Source organism: Colius striatus, chromosome 8 (assembly GCF_028858725.1).
Source record: "Colius striatus isolate bColStr4 chromosome 8, bColStr4.1.hap1, whole genome shotgun sequence".
NCBI classification, from domain to species: Eukaryota; Metazoa; Chordata; class Aves; order Coliiformes; family Coliidae; genus Colius; species Colius striatus.
Window position 1 is genome coordinate 25,437,288 of NC_084766.1, and position 19,481 is coordinate 25,456,768.

The 19,481-nt window shown below is 43.3% G+C and overlaps 1 protein-coding gene across 3 annotated transcripts in view; it reads left to right on the top strand.

Moving 5' to 3' along the window:
• SUFU (SUFU negative regulator of hedgehog signaling) overlaps window positions 1–19,481 on the top strand; it is a 99,958-nt gene that overhangs the window by 36,011 nt on the left and 44,466 nt on the right. For all 3 annotated transcript variants that reach the window (XM_062000779.1, XM_010201545.2, XM_062000780.1), the window contains exons 4-5: window positions 16,107–16,249; window positions 18,688–18,773. In XM_062000779.1, coding sequence (XP_061856763.1) covers window positions 16,107–16,249; window positions 18,688–18,773 — 229 coding nt within the window. The remainder of the gene's footprint in view (window positions 1–16,106; window positions 16,250–18,687; window positions 18,774–19,481) is intronic.

Genomic DNA, 19,481 nt, shown 5'->3' on the forward strand with positions numbered 1-19,481 from the left:
GTGTTGGTTGCAGATGGACCTGGCCTATTTTTACTCCTCCCTCTAGATTGCAAATAAACTTATGCAGCACTGCTGGTAATCCAGAGAGAAACATCTGTCTGCAAAGCTGTTGATCAGACAGACAACACTGAAGTGATCTCATGGAAAATGTTTTTTGTCTGCAGAAAGGATGACTCTAGGAGGAGTCATTTTGTAGGCACATAAGTGCATCTTCTCTTGAAATATTGCCCCAGGGTTGCACAGAGATAAGATTGAAGCTGTGACTAGATTTACTCTTACCATCTTGCTGCTGTTAGTGCTCGGGATGCTCAAGGGCTGAAACTTGCCTGCTGGCACTACTGTATCCTGCCCAAAGCTGAATGCCTGATACCTGTGGCATGTCCTGTCACACAAGGCTTGATCTGCTAGACCAACTCTGCTCACTTTTTGTGTGTGCACCCATTACTTGGCACACAAGGCAGCGCCAATTGCAAGAAAGCCTTCCTTTTGCAGCATGAGATAACAGTTTGCCTCATGCCAACCTCAGCTTGTGTGTGCATTTGCAACCCAGTCTAAACTGGATAGCATATCTGAGCCATTAGAGGAGAGGTGTTAGTGTTTCAGTGTGACTTTATGTGTTTTTTTTTCTTTGAGTGTGCTAGAAAGATGGGGCAGCTAGGCACCTGTCTGCTTTCCTGACACAGCAACTCTCAGGCAGGTCTCAAGAAGCCTTCTCGTTGTTTAGTCTTTGACATAATATTTTCTTTCTCTGTTCTGTTTTGATATTTCTTCTGTGACTGTTCTGGGTTTAGTCCAGCAGAGCTCACTGAAAGGTGTTATTATATCTCTTCTTTTCCCCTTTTTCAAATAAACTGTAAACTTCCAGTGGCTTTTAATGTTAAAGCGATCTTCCCAACCCCTAGGAGGGGTCTGCAGGGAATAAGCACAGCAATATTGACCATCCAGGCTCTTCAGCAAAGGGAGTGGATCACTTGTAAAGGAGAGAGATGACAGATCTTGAAACTGGTGACAGGGAGACTGATGACTCAGCATGCAGAGATGCTCTGGGTTTCCCAGATGAAATTAATGGAGTTCCTCTTTGCATACTTGCAATGATTAATAGTATTTGTCTCTTTTAGATGACTGTAATTTTTAGGACTTTCAGAGTCCAGTGCTTTTAGCATCACTTGTGAGGCAGGGAAACATACCCAGCTCCATTTTGTTGCTGGTACTGAGGCACAGCCTTGCCAGTATTTAGAGAAGAACTTTTTGTGGTGGCCCTAGCTATGTGTGAGGCTTCCCAGGCTGTGAACTAGCGCGTACCTTGTAGTCTGACCTTCCTCTGTGTGAGTCCTGTCTCAGAGTGGTTTAAGGTATGGGTGGTAAATTAGCTGAGGACATAGAGAAGAGATGCAGCTGTGAATGCTGCTGAGTGCTGTTATGCTACTGCATGGGTGGCACAGCTCTATTCTTCTTCCTGGCAGCATAAATGGAGGTGAATGACCTTGAATTTTGGCTGATTAAATTCTCTCCTTTTTCTGTTCAGAATAGACAGGGTGCTGCCTCTTTGTGGTACTGGAGGTACACCAGTACCAGGCTCAGTCCTACCTTTTGTCTTGGAGCATTGTCACTTCTTCAGCTGCTGATAGGACAAGCTGGCAGTTATTTAGCTCATACTGGTTTTGGTGGGTAGCTTCTCCCTGGCCTTTGTTTGGGACTTGCTAGAACGTTGTGTCACACCAGAGAATCTCTTTTTCCACAAATTTCCTTTTACTGCAGTGATAGGAATGCTCCTGTTTTAAAAAATGTTGCGTGTCTTCTCAGGAGCTTGAAAGGAGGGAACAATCACCATTGCTGTGTGACATTGCCTTTTGCTTCATCAGCACTGGTGGTGCTTCGTCAGCTTGGACTGGACACAAGGCTCTTCCAAGAATCCTTCCAGTCTGCATTTCAGCAGTAGGAGAGCATGACAAGGACACCCATACTCTTATTCAACTTGGAGGATGAAAAGTCTATGGCTTGTGTTGTCAGTGAGTTAGCTATATAAATTAAAACATCTTCCTCTGTACCCCCCTACCCTCATAAAGTTTGGGGTTTTTTTTCTCTCCTGCAGTTTGTCTGAAGTCATGGGCCAGGCTGGGCGCTTCTTATGCCTTGTTGTGGAAGCCACTATTGTCTCTCCAACTTTTAGTTCTCAACTGAGAACAGCTCTCTGACCTTTTCCAGCCTCAAAGGGTAGGTTGATGCTAAGGCATGGAGAGATTTTATGCAAGGAGCAGAGGCACAAAATATCTTTGTTCCTTGTAAAAGACTATTGAAATAGAAGGAAAGCTGTCTTCCCTATACGACTTTACTGATTGCTTAGCCATCTCTAGGCAGTAGGCGAGGGATCTCAGCACTGCCTGAAAGAGAGGGCTTGTTTTCAGCTGCTACTGCAATCTAGATAAAGCAGATTTAGGCCCAATTTGAGTTGGCTGGATTTCAACTAATGCTGTCCCTTTTAATTCTGTCAACTCATGTCCTGTTCCTGCCTGGGAACTGAACTTGGCTCGTTGCTTTTCAGCTGTTCAGTACAGTTCATTCCGTTGGTTTATTTTTTTTTTTAAAGGCAGGGGAGAAAGATCCATCTTCTGAGCTTTGCATCAGTGTGTGTCCTGAGGCTGCTCCCAAATGGCAGGGATGGTCAGAGCAGCAGCACTTCCAAATCTGATATGCAGGTGCCACGGGGGAGGGAGGAAGGAAGCAGGCACAGGCAGAGGAAGCTGTGTGAGGCATCACCATGAGAGGCCACAGCCGAAGCAGCAGTAGGACAGGCAGCAGGCCCCACACTGCCTAAGTGCCAGCCTCTAGCAGGTGCTTATCCCCAGTGGCTGCAGCTCAAGATCAGAACTGATCTTGCTTAGGATTTCTACGGTTTGGAGTGGAGGAGAGCCGAGCTCTCTGCAGGAAAGTGAGGAACAGCTGATATGCTGGGGACCAGCAGGCCCTGTTAAGAAAAGCATCTCTGATTCCAGGGATAAGAAAGCCATGGAGAAGCTGCACATGGTCAGCCCAGCCTCGGACAAAGGCTCTGTCCCCTGTACTGAAGGAGGAATGCAAGACAAAGGAAACAGCTTGGGGAAGGCAGAACACTCCCCCTCCTGCTGCTGTGAGGTCTTTTGGCCTCTTATATATAAGGTCTTTGTCCCACCCGGCCTTTCCTGGGAAACGGAAGCAGCCGCTTTAATAGTTAAAAGCTTTGCACAGAACAGTGTTGCCTCCTCCTATCGTGTAGCTGAAAGCCACAACACAGAGGGATTGTTCTGCAGTCGCAGGAGCATCCTCTCTTGCTGCCTGTGTGCAATTGTTTGGGATGCACAGAGGAGAGTTTGAAGGTTACACATAGTGAGTAGCCTTGTGAAAAGAACTGTTTTTTCCCTTGACAGCTGACAAGCCATGTTAGATGAAACTGCAGAGAAGAGTGGACTGAGCTGGAAGTTGGGTTCACTGTTATATATCCACCTTACACTTTCTATTGAAGATCTGTGCAGCAAGTAGTGTTCAAACTGTGCTTTCTGACTAACACACTCTGCCTGCGAGAGTGGCAGTACGCAGACCTCATTACAGACCATCTTCTGACAGCCTCAGATGCAAAGATCTCCTCAGCCAAGAGGTATTAAATGGGCACAGCAGGGGAAGCGTTTTGTTCTTGGTGGGGAAGAGAAACTGGGAGAGTATATTCACAGGCTGCAGGCAGCCCAGAGCCTGTGGGAAGTGGACTCTTCTGGTTTTTGGTTTAAAATCAGGGCCTTAAAGGAATAATCTTGAAACACTTTCTCCATTAACAGGCCAGCCAATTTGTGTTTGAACCATAAACAAAGCTCTTGGACTAAGTCTATGTGTTTGTTTCTCTTGCACTACTGCAGTGGGTTGCTAGAGCTCAATGTGTAACTAATATTTTACACAACTATGTGAGAATACAAAGTTCCTCTGTTTCCTGCCCTTCGGCCTTCTGCATTGCCGAAGTGAAACAAAAGATTGACCTGTACAAGCTTTAAGTTCCTGAACATACAAGAGAAAATAATCAACCACTGAGAAGAATGCTACAGTGCTCTCTTAAAGACCCCTGCCCTTCCTGTCTTTTATAAGCCCCTGAAATAATGCATGGGTAATTAGAACTCTTTGCTGATGAGGTTACAATGTGATAACTCCATAGATGTTGTCTCCAGACTGTGTCCACTTTCTTGACCTTTCTTGAGCAGTTTTTGCTAAAAAGACTATCCTGGTGCAGTCTAGCAATCTTTGTCAGTCATCTGTGTTGTGAAGGCTGTAAATGAAGCTGCTTGTATCTGCTTTGTGTCCTTCAGAGGAGGATATTGCCTTTGCTTCCCTTTCAAGCTCCTTGAAAGCACTTCAACAGAAATGTCTTGTAGATAGATACTATGGGGAAGATCACTTCTGGGGAAGTCACTTGACTGTACAGTCTTACAGTGCTCCTGTATCCATCTAAGCATCCGTTCTTCTTGGTGGCTTGCAGATGCATAAGTACATAGGAGGTCCAACAACAAGAAAAGAAGGATTTTTTTCTCCTGTTGCAATTCTCTTCCCTTGCTGAGGACAGCTAAAGGTTGTGAAATGCTGCAGGTACAAGCTGTTGTTCTAGTTGCATCTGACTGGGAAACATCCAGGTAACTGTAAAACATTTTGGCTTTCATGTGCCAATACATGGGATAGGGTTTTTAAATGAAAGGCAAGTATCTCTTCAAATTGACCACATGGGACCACATAATTTGTAAATAAACTCATTAAATACCTGTTTTGAGCTGAGTCAGATGACAGGAGATCCTGCTGTGTATACCATCCTTTCTTGCTTCTGAGCCTCTACCTCATCCTAAGGCAATTCAGTTTCTGAAGCTATTGAAGATGTAAATACCATCATTTGAAGGGGAGCTGTGAAACTAGTCTTGTTCAGGTGAATGATGCAGAAAACTGATGGCAGCACAGCAGGACAGAGGTGGAAGGATCTTTTGCCTGGACTGGTGCGCAGGATTTGACAAGTGCATCACTCCTGTTCCCTTGCTGGTTTTAGGGGATGGAGAGAATAAGAAGGTAATCCTACTTGCTTGTTAGAACAGGTGAAAGCAGCTAAGGCCTACAGCACCTAAGGGCAATGAGCCTGAATGATAGGGTGTAGAGGAGCAATAGCTTGGAGCAGGAGAGTTTTGTGGGGATGCTAAGTAGCAACTCACATCTGTGTTCATTTTCTTTCTCTACCTAACTCACAAATGCCAGATATGTCTTTCCATGCTTCTGTGCTTTCCTCCAGCCTTCCCTCCCTGTGGGAGGAAGCCATGCAGATAAATCTGTAGATAGGTGAGAACTGTGTTGTTACAAAAGCAAGGCGGGAGATACATCCTGCCCCAGGCAACCTTTATGCCAAGAGGATGCCAAGCACACAGATGTGCCAGCTCCTGCCTCTGATGGCTGAGGGGACTGGAGAAGGCTGCAAGGAGCAGACATGGAGGAGCTGAATGAAGTTGTGGGAAGGAGATGAAGTGTGGGAGGAGGTGGCTGGCAGAGCAGACTGTCCAGAGTCAGGGAGAGGGCAAGGGGGCCCACTGCTCGCAGAGGGTGGGAACGTGCCCTGGGCATGGGAGTCATTCACTGGGAGCCTGCGTGAGAAATTCTCAGAGGCTGCAGTCATGGAAATTGTACGTGAGAGATGGGCAGGGAGAAGGAGCAAGCCAGACATACAGATGTGTCAGGGTTGGAAAGAAACATTCTGGAAAACAGAAGAGGTAGAGGAGGCCCAGAACCAAATTGGTTAGTATATGATATGCCATTTTAGCATTTGTTTTTTGGCTAAAAATATTGCAATACCACATAAGGCATGTGGGTGCCTGGGATCTACTCTATGATAAGAAAAGCAGCATTTGCAGCTCCATCAGCGAGACACATTTTCCACCATCCCACTGGCAGTAGGGGTTAGTGATGGCTATAAGCCGGGTACGGGGGAGTGAGGAATCAGGACAGGGCTGTCCTACTGGTGATGTACCCAGGGAAGGCATGAGAGGCCTTCCATTGGGCTTTCAGTCAGCAGACTTAAATGATCAAATAAATTTATATATGCTTGAATAAATTGATGAGGCTGTTTTGAGAGATTTATTAATCTTCCAGGCTTGACACCCTGGAGCTGTTCAGTAATTAACTTTGTATTTTCAACGTGCTGATCAATTTTCTTTCAAAAATCTGCATTTCACTTCTGCTTTCTGAAACTGTCTTCAAACCTCAGAGGTCAAGCATTCCCTACAGTACTGATAATCTGTTTTTTTCCACATTATTTTTTTTAAAAGAACTTTTTGCTTAGGCCCCTTATTTCTAAAAGCCCAATTTGAATCCCTGCAGTGGAGCTATTGTTTAATTGTACTCCAGGGATTTAATTCTTCCTAAGGCATCTTGTCTATGCTGTATGTCTGCTTGCAGGCAGCAGCACCATGTGAATTTGCACTTTGGAGAGCCCAGGCTGGTGCAGTTCCTATTTCCCAGACAAGAGATAAGGGGCAACAAAACTAAACAAGAAATACAGAGAGGAAAAGTAGGGATTTTTTTTAATGTAGCGCAAATATATCCTGGCTTGGATTCTACTAATTCCTTGCACCTTCTAAAAGCATGTTCAGTTTGACTTGAAAATGAAATTATAAACCAATTTACAGTGGGCCCCACAGATTATCACAACTTTGTTTCCCTTTTACTAATCCACGTGTGCAGTCCTTTGTAGGATAGGAAACTAAGCAGACAGATTGAATCTAGCATTAATTTGATTATCCCTAGATTATCTTAACGTGTCTGGTAAATCAGTCTGAATAAAGTGTTTTTCTTTATACTGTTTTGGGTTTTTGTGAAACGCATCTATGTCATGAGTTGCAAGAACAGTATTTATTTGGGACTGTTAGGTTTTGTATCATTTATTATAGCTGTGTCTTTGCATGTATGCTTATATCCATTATTGAGCTAGTTAGAGATATATTAAGTAGCTCGGGAGAAAAATATAGCTACTACTTTTCAGAGTTGGTCTCTGCATCTGTCCTTGATTTCTCTTAGTTCTAACTGTTCAATCTGCAAACGTACTAAAAACCAGCACCAAATCTTGTTTGTGACAGACTGCCAGATTACCTTTTTTTTTTTAAACAAAGCCAGACTGAATATTAAAAATGTGTTGGAGAAAATACATTTATATAATAAATTGTACCAAGCATGCATGGGGTAATAGCAATGCAATAAATTACATTGTTTCTGTAAGTATAGGATAAGCTGCATTCAATTTAAATGTCTGGCTACATCTCTGTCACGCTGCTCAGGAACTCACTGGGAGCCTTTCTAACATTCTTGCACCCATAAGTCACAGACTCAAAATCCTTCTTTGCTCTGCCCTCGAAGACAGAATTTCTTGGTGTTGTGGGGGCTGACGTCTGACTCACTGCCTGCAGTTTAGCTGAAATCTCCAGTTAAACGGAAAATGCAGCTTTGCACCCCTTAGAGGAGCAAGTTTTGAAGCTGCTGAGTGACGTGGGTAATGTAGGTCTGGCTCATGTGAGAGATGTGGTCATCTTGTTTGTGTGCCAGCATCCCCAGTGCCACATGCTGTTGCTAATTTATGGGGTATGTTGTTTTTAGACCTAGCTAGCAGTGCCAAGCCTTGTGCTAGCATAGCTAAGCAACATTACTGGCTTGAGGAGGTGATCCAGGTAGTTGCGGCTTTCTCAGGGGAACAAGTAGGATGGTTTCTTTCAGCATCATTTTGCACATATCTAAGAATAAAGTGAGCATGTAATAATGGCCTGGCTTTCTGCAGAAACAAGAAAGGAACACAAAAATCTTGCTTTTGAAGGATATGAGTGCAATAGAGTGGCACATTTAGTAGTTAATGTATTTAAAGCATCTCCCCACTCTGTGCAGTGTCAGCTCATAACCTGTAGCAGACTGTCCAGATGGATTTATCTAACTGATTAATCAGAATAGTTTAACCCCTCTGTTACAGATTTTAGCTGTCATTTCAAAGAAGGAGATATCTTAGAATAGATATGGAGGAACAATCAGGCTACACATGGCATCACAGAATGGTAGGGGTTGAAAGGGACCTCTAAAGATCATTCAGTTCAATCCCCTTGCTCAAGCAGGTCCACCTAGATCAGGTCACACAGGAACATGTCCAGGCAGGTTTTGAAAACCTCCAGAGAAGACTCCACAACCTCTCTGGGCAGCCTGTGCCAGGGCTCCCTCACCCTTCCAGTAAACAATTTTTTCCTTAAGTTTAAGTGGAACTTTTTGTATTCCAGCTTTTGTCCATTACCCCTGGTCTTATCACTGGACACTACAGAAAAATAGTGTTGCCTCATCCTCTTGACACCCACCTTTTAAATACTTGTATTAATGATGTTCCCTCTCAATCTCCTCCAGACTAAACAGTTCCACTTCCCACAGCCTTTCCTCATGAGGTAGGTGCTCCCGTCCCCTGATCATCTTGGTGGCCCTGCACTGAAGTCTCTTTACAAGTTCTCTGTCTCTGTTGAGCAGGGGAGCCCAGAATTGGACACAAGACTCCAGATGAGGCCTCACCAGGGCAGAGTAGAGGGGGAGCAGAACCTCCCTCGACTCGCTGGCCACACTCTTCTTGATGCCAGGATGCCATTAGCCTTCTTGGCCACGAGGGCACATTGCTGGCTCATGTTCAGTTTATTACCAACCAGAATTCGCAGGTCTCTCTCTGCAGAGCTGCTCACCAGCAGATCAATCCCCAGCCTGTACTGGTGCAGGGGGTTGTTCCTCTCCGGGTGCAGGACTCTGCACTTGCCCTTGTGATCTATTCTTCTAATCTGAAAAACCATTTAAAGAATTGCAGTGTGACTATATCAGATAGGGGATGTTTCTGGCCTTTGAATGGACCAGGGTGATACAGTCTGAGGACTGCATGCCAGGCCATGCATGGACAGGAGATACACTTCAAACTCTTTTGCTTTCTCCTTGCTGGTGGAACAGCACCAGCTCCTAGTTTTCCTCCATACAGTTCTTTATGCACACTCCAGAGAAGAGGATTGACTCCCAGATGCCCAAAGAGCTACTTCCCATCTGCACTGGGTGCTGGGTAGCAAGCTCACTGAAGATGTTCCCTGGCCCAGATTCAGCCTGGGGCCACCTTTTGGATGGAGTTCTCTTAGCTTTCTCACTGTGGCAGTTCAAGGGTGTAAGGGCTCCTAGCAGGATCTCAAATATGTGAAAATGTTGGATTTAAAAAAGAAATAAAGACAAAAAAGAAAATAACATTGGGAAGTAACCTGTGTTTCTCTCTAGAGCTAGGTAACACCTCTTGAGTGTAGATTGCATGTGTTACACTGTTTATAAAACATTTTGAGGGCAAGAATATGACTTGGTTTTATTTCTTTAGGCACCAACTATATTTAGTCAAATTAAAGGTGAGGGGCAAGGCACTCCAAGAAAATATATGAGCAATGTTACACAAAGAAAATTTACTAGTCTGCAGTGGAATGGTTCCCTCCAAGTTACTTCCCCAGTTCTCATTATAGAGCAGTTGGGTAGTAAAGTTAGGAGGGACTGTGCAGCTGAATTATGACCATTGCTGCATGAAGGAACCTCACCTGCTTTATGTGGGCTGTAAAAGAAAATGGATAATGACATTTTAAAGACTTCAAAATATGGGAAGCTTAACAGAGTGGTCTGGTATAACTCTTACAGATGCTGCTTTTGCATAGAATGGTACAAAAGCTGGTCTGTGGGAAATTTAGAGACTTCTCTTTCTTTGTAGAGCTTCAGAGAAGCTTCAGATTTGGTATTATAAATTATTAAATAACATAGTGAGTTTTAAAGGAAATGTTTTTATTATTTCCTTGTTGAGTTCTTATGAAATCAATACCTCCCTATGAAGCAGTTTGATTTCATGCAATCAGCATTTCCTAAGAAATGACCATATTTTTTATTAAGACATGGGTTTGCAAAGAAAGAATCCTTTTCAAATCCATGAGGATGGGTCATCTTCCTGCATTAGTTTTACATCCTATTAGTGCTCCCTCCAAGAGGTTGCATCCAGTGCTCACACAGTAGCTGTCAATGGATGTGTTTTTCCTGAGTCAGGTTAGGTAGCTTAGCTCTTCATTCCATAGAGGGAATGTGTAACTAGTTCAGGTTTGCTGTAGGATAGAAGTATTCAACAGCAGTGTCATGTGAATCAACTTGTGTGTGGTAAATCAGAGCCTTAGTTTACTCCTGAGGATTTGATGGGTTATGCATGCACAAAAAGAATTTTTGTAGATTTTTTTAAACATGGTTTCTTTCAGTTTCTTCCTGTTGGTGGCTGGATCATTTCTATGCCTTGCCGTCTGCCCTATGGATATGACAATTCCACGGTGAGGTCTTGGTAACTTTTTCTGGTGACTGTTGATTTTGCTGTGCTCAGCTGAGGAAGCAAGGCTTATGCAGTCATGCTGTTCTCATGCCTAGAAGACTGACTGTGTTACCTTAATGACATTGGAATCTGTTGGCCAGTGTCAAACAGACTTAATGGAGTGGCTCTTGGAGAGACTTGTTTTTCGAGAGACTTGTTTTTCAAGAGACTGTAAAACTGAGCAGATGAGTAAAAACATTAACTGTGCCCCCTACAGTGGAGAAGAGTGGAGACGTGTTACCCTTGACCTTAGACACAAGTGAGCCTGGATAGGGTCCTTCTCTGCATGCCATAGCTGCAGCAAAAGTTTTAGTCAGAGCTCCTTTCTCCTTAGGCAATGATAAGTCCATACACAACGTGCACATTCTCTCCATAGAGAAAAGAACATCTGTAGTTCCCATGTTCATAGAAGTCTTCTCCAAGCTTACTTCTGAGCATGGGAACACACCAAGGGACACCTCAAACACAAGTCATTTGAGACTTGCTATTTATTGCAAGAATATGTCAAACTCCTCTCATTATATAATTTCATTTTCCTAGACCTGTCACATCTTTTGTTGGCTTCACTGTAGAGTCAGATGACTCAGAAGTTAAAAGAGGCAGAAGTCTTTGCAGCAGCAAAAGACACCAAAGTACTGGCATTTGCTACTCCCAGACTGATTGTTGCCCTGTTGTAACAGTAGAAAAGGTGCTTGTTCAGTAGAAGCTCATGATTTGCCACAGCTACCGCTGAAAGCCATCTCCTCTTTTCCTGGACTCTGGATGCAAATGCATTTTGTCTGATTAAGAAATACAGCTCAAAAGGACATTTGTAACATCTGTTGTGCTTCAGCCCCTTGTCAAAACCATTAAGAAACTTTGCCACAGGTGCTAACCCACACAGCATTACAGCACATCAAAAGGGTTGTTGTAGCAGAGTTTAAGAGTGAAAAGTGTCGGACCGATAATTGCCATTAATCTTGGATAAAGTAGAGGCTGCTCCTGAATCTGCGAGGCCCTGGGACAGCATCAGTGTTATGATGGGGTCCTTGCAGAGTCAGCTTTGTTGCTGAGGCTGCAAACTTTCAGCTTTACTAAACTGAGATATTTTGCAAAGGAATGTTCTATGCTTATCTGGAAGAGGAGTCATGTTTTGGGTTTAAATTGGAAAATGTTTTTGGGGATGTTTATGGCATTGAATCCAGCCAGCTGTCTTGAGCCAGCAATGTGCCCTCATGGCCAAGAAGGCCAATGGCATCCTGGGATGCATCAAGAAGAGTGTGGCCAGCACGTCGAGGGAGGTTCTGCTCCCCCTCTACTCTGCCCTGGTGAGGCCTCATCTGGAGTCTTGTGTCCAGTTCTGGGCTTCTCAGCTCAAAAGGGACATAGAACTGCTGGAGAGAGTCCAGCGCAGGGCCACCAAGATCATCAAGGGACTGGAACATTTTTCATATGAGGAAAGGCTGCAGGAACTGGGGCTGTTTAGTCTGGAGGAGATTGAGGGGGGATCTTATTAATACAAATATCTAAATGGTGGGTGTCAGGAGATTGGGACAGCACATTTTCAATGGTCTCTAGCAACAGGACAAGGGGTAATGGGGTGAAGCTGGAACACAGAAAGTTCCATTTAAATACAAGAAAAATCTATTTCACTGTTCAGGGGAGGGAGCCCTGGCACAGACTGCCCAGAGGGGGTGTGGAGTCTCCTTCCTTGGAGGTCTTCAAGACCCACCTGGACATGTTCCTATGCAACCTGATCTAGGAGAACCTGCTTCTGCAGGGTGATTGAACTGAACGATCTTTAGAGGTCCCTTCCAACCCCTACCATTCTATGATTCTGTGATTCTATGATTTTCAGACTGGGTCAGTGTTCCATGGACATAAGCTTATTTCTGTGTATTATTTTTACAATCAACATTTCTTTTACATGTTTATCAAAACCTGTTTTCATGACTACTTTTTTAGTATTTTGTATATAAGTAGCTTCCAGTTGTGATTGTAGGTGTCTCATTTGTTGCCTGCAGTAGGCGTCAAAATGTATACTGAGAGGTACGGCTCTAAAACCGTGAATGTTGCTGGGAGACACATATTGGCATCATTATCACTGAAGGTTCTGGTTCCATCCTTGGTTCATAGCAGTGCAAAACAGAGATATCAGAAATTAGTTTGGAAATGGCAGCCTGCTTCTCTGGTTGGTCTGCATGGTATGGGAGACACAGGGATGCATTTTGGGGAACAGAAGGAGCTGTCTTTAGGAATATCTGACTGAAGTGTGCTGCTTGTAAGATGTTTGTGCTCCTCATGTACCTGAAATGAGAACCAGTGTCCTATGCCTACTCATCTCTTGGAAATATTTGCACTTTGTACATATTTGTGGATGAAAGATGGGTTATACAAAGTGTGTTACTGACAGAGCTGCAAATTATAGGAAAGTACAAAAACCACAGGAGACTTCATATCCGTGCTGTGGTGACTTTGAGGGTTTATCTGGATATTTTATCTTCTAAGTAAACATTGGTGAAAGCCACAAACTTAATTATAAATTTACTTAGGAGGAATAACTTGTGAAAACTTTATTTGTTTAAAATTGTTTAAAACTTAAATGCTTAAAAAGATTTTGATCGTCTTGTTTTGAAAACATATGAAAGATGGGGAAGATGCTCATCCCTGTGTCCAGCAAGAGGCAAGAGAAAGTGGTTATCTAGTCTTTTGTGATTTCTGAGTTTCTGTGGCTACAAGTCCCGCAATTCAAGCTGTCCTCAGTGCTGCAATGGTCTCTGTACAGGAGCTGATCTTACATTCCACGTGGGTTACAATGCAGCAAAAGAAGAGCTGAGTTTCAGGCTATAATTCTGAATTTCCTGTACTCTTACAGGTTCTAATTTGCCTTGATGTTATTTGCAGGCTGGAGGGAGTTTGTGATTTAATTGAGTAGTCAGTGTGAATTTTGTGGTGTTCCTCTGCATGCAAAGGAGAGGGAGATTTTCCAAGTGTTCAGTGTTCACATGGGCATAAACAGGTGGGTTTCCAGCAGAGACATTTGCATTTGAAAACGTGCTCTAAACGGGCTGGGCTTTCCCAGGAGAAGCAGCACCAGCAGTGAAATGTAGCGATCGATCAGCATAGAATTGTGTGAGCATTTGATGGGCAAAATGTTGTGGTATAAAGACAGGGCCCAAGAATAAGCTCTTTGTGGCTTTCTTTCATTTCTGAAAACTGTGACTGAGACGCTTTTATCATTTAAAAAAAAAAAAATTAATCAGCTATGTTTTGGCTAACCTGGAAAGTATCACAAGATCCTTTGCAACATTCTAAGTGCTGTTTCTTTAATCCAATTTTGATACTAAAAAAAAAAAAAAAGTTTTCATTTCTGCCTGCTTATATTTCCCTAACTCTAAAAGTAAAGTAATATCTGACCCACTCCTTTCAGTCACAGAGCTGAAAGCGTGTAGTGTTGAGAACGATAAACTCTTTCTTTCACGCAGCTTGCGTTTGCTGTGTTTTCTTTCTTTCCTAATTCTAACTAAGGAAAACATTCCCGTATCACAACACTTCTGTTAACATGCCTCGTTTTTCGGGCCAAGTTCCTTAGGGTATTTGGAGTTTATTTTAATTCTTAATCAAATGAACTGTCCAAGAAATCTGAAAAACCGTATAGAATCCATGTTCAAATACACACCAATGGGGACACCTGGTGGAGAAAGCACGAGTTGCCCAGGGTGCTCTGCATCGAACCCAGGAATGGGTGAACATTAGTCAGCTCGTCAGAGAGATGACACTGTTTTTAGCCACAGCTCTCCCTAGTTTACCTGTGTTTGCTGATGGCCAGGAGTACATTCACGTGGCCGATGGTGCTGGTGCACAGTGAGTGGCCTGCAAGCACATGATTCCTCAGAGTCTTTTGCTTAACATGACTGGGGACAAAGCTGCAATTACTGTCAAGTGCAGGTTCTCTGTTACCCCTGCAGAAGCTGTTGTGTTCATGGATTCTCAGATAAGCCTTGTAGGTAACTATTTAAGAGATGTCCTATTGACACGTATTTGAAAGACGGTGTGAGAATCATAGAATCATTACGATTGGAAAAGACCTTTAAGATCATCAAGTCCAACCACTAACTTCACATTGCCAAGCCCATCACTAACCCATGGCCCTCAGCACCTCAGTTATGCATCTTATAAGTATCTCCAGAGTCCATCACCTCCCTGGGCAGCCTGTGCCAGTGCTTAACAACCCTCTCGGTGAAAAAGTTCTTCCTAATGTCCAGCCTAGACCTCCCCTGATGCAACTTGAGGCCATTTCCTCTTGTCCTATCATTCATTGCTGGAGAGAAGAGATCATCCCCCACCTCACTACAACCTCCTTTCAGGTAGCTGTAGAGAGTGATGATGTCTCCTCTCAGCCTCCTCTTCTATAGGCGAAATAATCCCAGGTTAGGTGATGATCTAGGACATCTGCTCATAGCTGCAGCACAGGGAACACTCATCTGAATTAGATCCTGCTCTGTATCATAGGAGATGCTCCAGTCTCAAAAACCAGCAACTTGAGTAGCCACTAACAGTCTGCATTGGAAGTCCTAGTCTTCCTCCAGTGAGCAAGGCCTCCTTTTCCACTCTCCTGTAAGCAGAGACTTGGGACAGACCACAGTGAGGACTGCAGCCCAGACTATACCTGTGTCAGAGGGGACAACATGGATTCCAGGCTGTTTATTTGTGTATTGGATTGAGACCTGGATTGGGACAAGCACAAGACCTGAGGACAAGGCAGTGGGCTAGGCACCATTATTGCACACATACTCTAGGAACTGTGTGCAAATGGAGCATGCTTTAGTTGGTGTGAAAATGGTTGAGGTTAGTTATTTTACTTCTAGCTTGTTCAGAAAGCAAGCACTAGACTTTCCAGTGATTGGACAGCAACATACAGATGAGTTCTGGTGTGCCTTCTGGCATGCATCAGCTGTGGAACATGGGATTATCTGGGGGTTTTGTCTTTCTGAGTAAGAGAGGGGAAAAAGAAAGAAATGCTTACAGTCATGAATAAAGAAGGATTATTTCTGGCTCTTTGTTTTTATGAAGTTTATTCTGACATAGAGTAAAAGTTATAGCCTACTAATTTGGTCATTGTTTGAGAAAGAAGAAACTTATTAATTATAATTCTGCACCAGTGCCACCAGACAATTGTGAGAGAAAGTGACTTTGATTTAGACCATCACACATTGCACAGCAGACTGTGGATTTTTATTAGATTTAGCAGAGCATTATTTGTGTTCAATTCAGATTTCAGAATCTTTTCTCTGTGGCAAATCAGAGCTGCAAATTAAGCACAAATCACTTTCCCACAGACATCCAGGATGGCCTGATGATTCTCTGAGCCCTCTCACAAAATGAGACTGATAGTAAATGAGAGAGAAGCTAATTTTATTTGCTGGTATTCCTCTGTTAGGGTGAATATCAAAGCAGGACACCATTTTTTTTTTTTTTGCCACAGGACTCAAGAGTGGGCAATTTTAAAGTCAGTACTTGAATTCAGATGGTTCAATGAGACTTCTTTCCTGCTTCAGGTGCTTCAGCTGACCTGGGGATGCAGCAGTCACTATGAATAGCCACCAATAATTGTCCTGACCAGACCTGACAGCAGTGCAGGAGCAGATACTAACAGAAGAGATGTTCTAGCAGGCTTTACAGACTAAATATTTCTTGCTATTGTTCCTTGCAGAGAACACCTTCTGCAGCGGTGACCATGTGTCGTGGCACAGCCCCTTGGACAACAGTGAATCTAGAATCCAGCATATGTTACTGACAGAAGACCCTCAGATGCAGCCAGTGCAGACTCCTTTTGGGGTTGTGACATTCCTACAGGTAGGACTCAACAGTGCTTCAGTGCTCTGACTGTTGCTTCCTGGGCATGTAACTAACATTATGTTTCATTTAACTCTGATAAGTCAGATACTTATTATCCTGTCTTCCACCTTTTTTTCCTTATTTGATTACTGTGGATCTCACTCTGGAAGTGTTTACTAGGCATTTTACCAGGATTGAGCAATGGTGCACTCAGTTCTCAAGACCATCTGATGGAAAGAAGGTTTACCCTTTGTAACAGACCTGGAGTTGATTATTGCATTACTGCTCTGATGTTTCAAACAGGAACATAGGGGAAAAAAGTCTGAGAGAAACATTTTTAAAAGGTAATGTGGAACTAAATTCAAATGAATTCTATGGCAGTAAGCGATCCACTCATCTGAGTTCCAGGAAGAGTTTTGAGCAGGACTCAAGAGTTGCTTTAGTATTATTTAATGGCACAAATGTAGCTTGCAGTGTTGACACAAGGATTCTTTAGAGGCTAAGTGAGTTTTCCTGTATTGACCTACTGTTTAAGAAAGGTTCAGGTTTGCTTTGCAGAAGATACATTTTTAAAATCCCTTGCTTTTAAACCCTACTGTTCAGTGAGAAGAGCTTCCTTGGCCGAACAGATTTGCTAGCTTTCCCAAAGTCCTCCTTCTCAATAGCATCTCTTAGATATCAGCCACTTTTGGTACTTTTAAATTATATATGGAGTTATTAACATTAGTGGAAGAGCTGGCACAGTTTATGCCAACTGCTGATTTCTCTGTGCTGTGTGGAAAAGCTTCCATTCTGTGGGAAAATGCAAGTGTCTTCACTTTACAATTTAAGCTTCAAGTGTTCCTGTTTGTCCTTGGCTGTAGTTGAAACCTGTATGGAGAAGCTCTATTAGCACAGACTTGCACAAAGCAACTGCTGTGCAGGCACAAAGGCTTTCCTGAATTTTCTGAGGTGCCCAAAAGCCTGTGTTTTGTCAACAAGAGATGGGTGTGGGATTAGTCAATGAAAGGTAAATTGTGAGACCTGGAAGGAAAGATAGAGAGCCAAGCTAAGCAGATTGGTTCTTGGATGACTCCCAAATTACTGCTGCACTAGTCTGCATCTCTTCCCAGATGTCTTGGATCAAAGGACAGTCAACTTGTTGCATCCTGAGGCTCTTGGGCTCTAATCTACCACAACACATACAGTTGACTTTGTTTTCCCCTTTGTTTGATGCGTGTTGTTAGGGGTTTATTTAGACTCATGAGGATAAATGATTGCAAAAAATAAAAGAATGAACGGAAAATAATTTCCTGTTTAGAGTCTTGCTGTTTGTATGTAATTAATGAATGAAAGCCTGTGGAGGGCTGTCCTGAAGTGAGGGTGATTCAGGCTGTTCATGGAGGAAGCCTGCTAGATGAGTGGGGTTGAAGTGCATCTCCAAGGGCTGGTCCTGAGAAAATGAGCCCTGTAAGGGGCAGGGGAGGTAGGGTGTACAGAGCTGGGTATGTGCTGACAGTGATGGTTTTTCCATGCAGATGTCTGTCGGTACAGACACACGCTTGCAGCAAAGGCACCGATGTGCACTTGTGCTTGCTGCTCCTAACAATGTAGCTTTTAGATTTCCTCTTTTCTGATAAAACATCAGTAGAACAGATTTTGACCAAAAATTCACTGTCATTGGAAAAGGATTAGAATATTGAGGAAGAAAATAGAAGGCCATGGCTAAAATAATTTTTCATCACAAAGAGTGAATCATTGTGCCCAAAGGCACAAGCCAGCAGTTGATGGATCAGGAAGAAACTGCCTTTCTCTATCAGCTGAAGGGTGTTTTACCCCTTAATTTGAAGCAGCTAATCTCAGCTGCTGTGAGAGAGACATCTGGTATTGCTCAGTGTGGCAGCTCCCATCCTGAAAAGCAAACACATCCTGCCTTGCACAGGAAGGCAGAAGTCTGCAATTGCCTCCAGTGACAAGTGGATTATGCAATGTGTAAGCAGCTTTGCTTTATGGTGCTGGGTAAGATGTAACCAGTCAGCAAACTGAGTTGGTCAAGGATTTATGAGCACCAAAACACTCCCTTGTGGCAGTAAGTGCTTTGCCTGATTGAAATAGCTGATGCAGTATTGCATTTGTCCCTAGCACTTGGCTGACACAGCAGTGTTTGACATGTGCCCAGACCCTAACCTGTCTTGTCTTGTGTGGACTGCAGTGAAAAGTGAGAACACACTAGTGGATCTTTGGTAAACCCTGATTTGTCACCAGGGCACTTGACAAGGTAAGTGTGGACAGAGGGTATAAGGAATTGCAAAATCCCTCTGTCTCAGGCTCCATTTGCCCTCACTCATATACTTAGTTTAAAGAAATGGTGCTTCTCTCTATCTTCACTGTTTGATCCCACACCTCATGGTACATTTTCTCTGCAGTTCTTGCATGGTTCCCACCCAGTTTAGTGTCTTTGTTTTCATTTATTCCAGATTGTGGGGGTTTGCACTGAGGAACTACATGCAGCTCAGCAGTGGAACGGGCAAGGAATCCTGGAACTGCTTCGGACCATCCCAGTGTAAGTGCTCGTATAGCCCATATAGGGGAGCGTTCTCATAGAGAACAGTTCCGTTGTTTGCTTTTATTAACAACCTTTAACGTGTTGGTGGAACTTATTTAATCCTGAGCTGTAGCAAGAGATGGGAATTCATTGCAAATCTGTTCTCACGCACAGACACTTAGATGGCAAATGAATGCATATAGAAGTCCACATGTTCAGGGTGAAACAGAATGAGGTCTTGAAAGTTTAATTTCCTTCCTCTTATGCCTGCAGCATTTTCTTATTGGTTCTTCCTGTGAGAGCTGGGATAACTGTTACTGTTGACTTCTTAGTGTAGTTCAAAAGAAAGGAAGTAGAGAGTGTGACTTACAGTGCCTGGCAAAGCTTGGATACTGTCTGAAACTGAGAAAGTCACTTTCAAAGTGGCCCCACTCTTGTTGGGCCAATTTGAAACAGGGGGAGTGTTCATACAAGTGAAGTTCTTTGTTACTTCTCTCATGGCAAAACAAAGATGTTGTTGGGTTAAGGAGGAGGTGAGGTTTAAATGTGAAATGATATGTTGATGCTTATTTGCTGCCAGGTTGCAGGTAAACCCTTTTAGCTTGCCGGTGTTCTGTTTTAAATATTTTTCTCTTATATTTAGTGGAAGTTATTGCTGTGTGATTGTAGCTCAAAACATTTTTGTTTTTTTAACAAAAATCTTCTGACTACATGTTCCTGGGCACA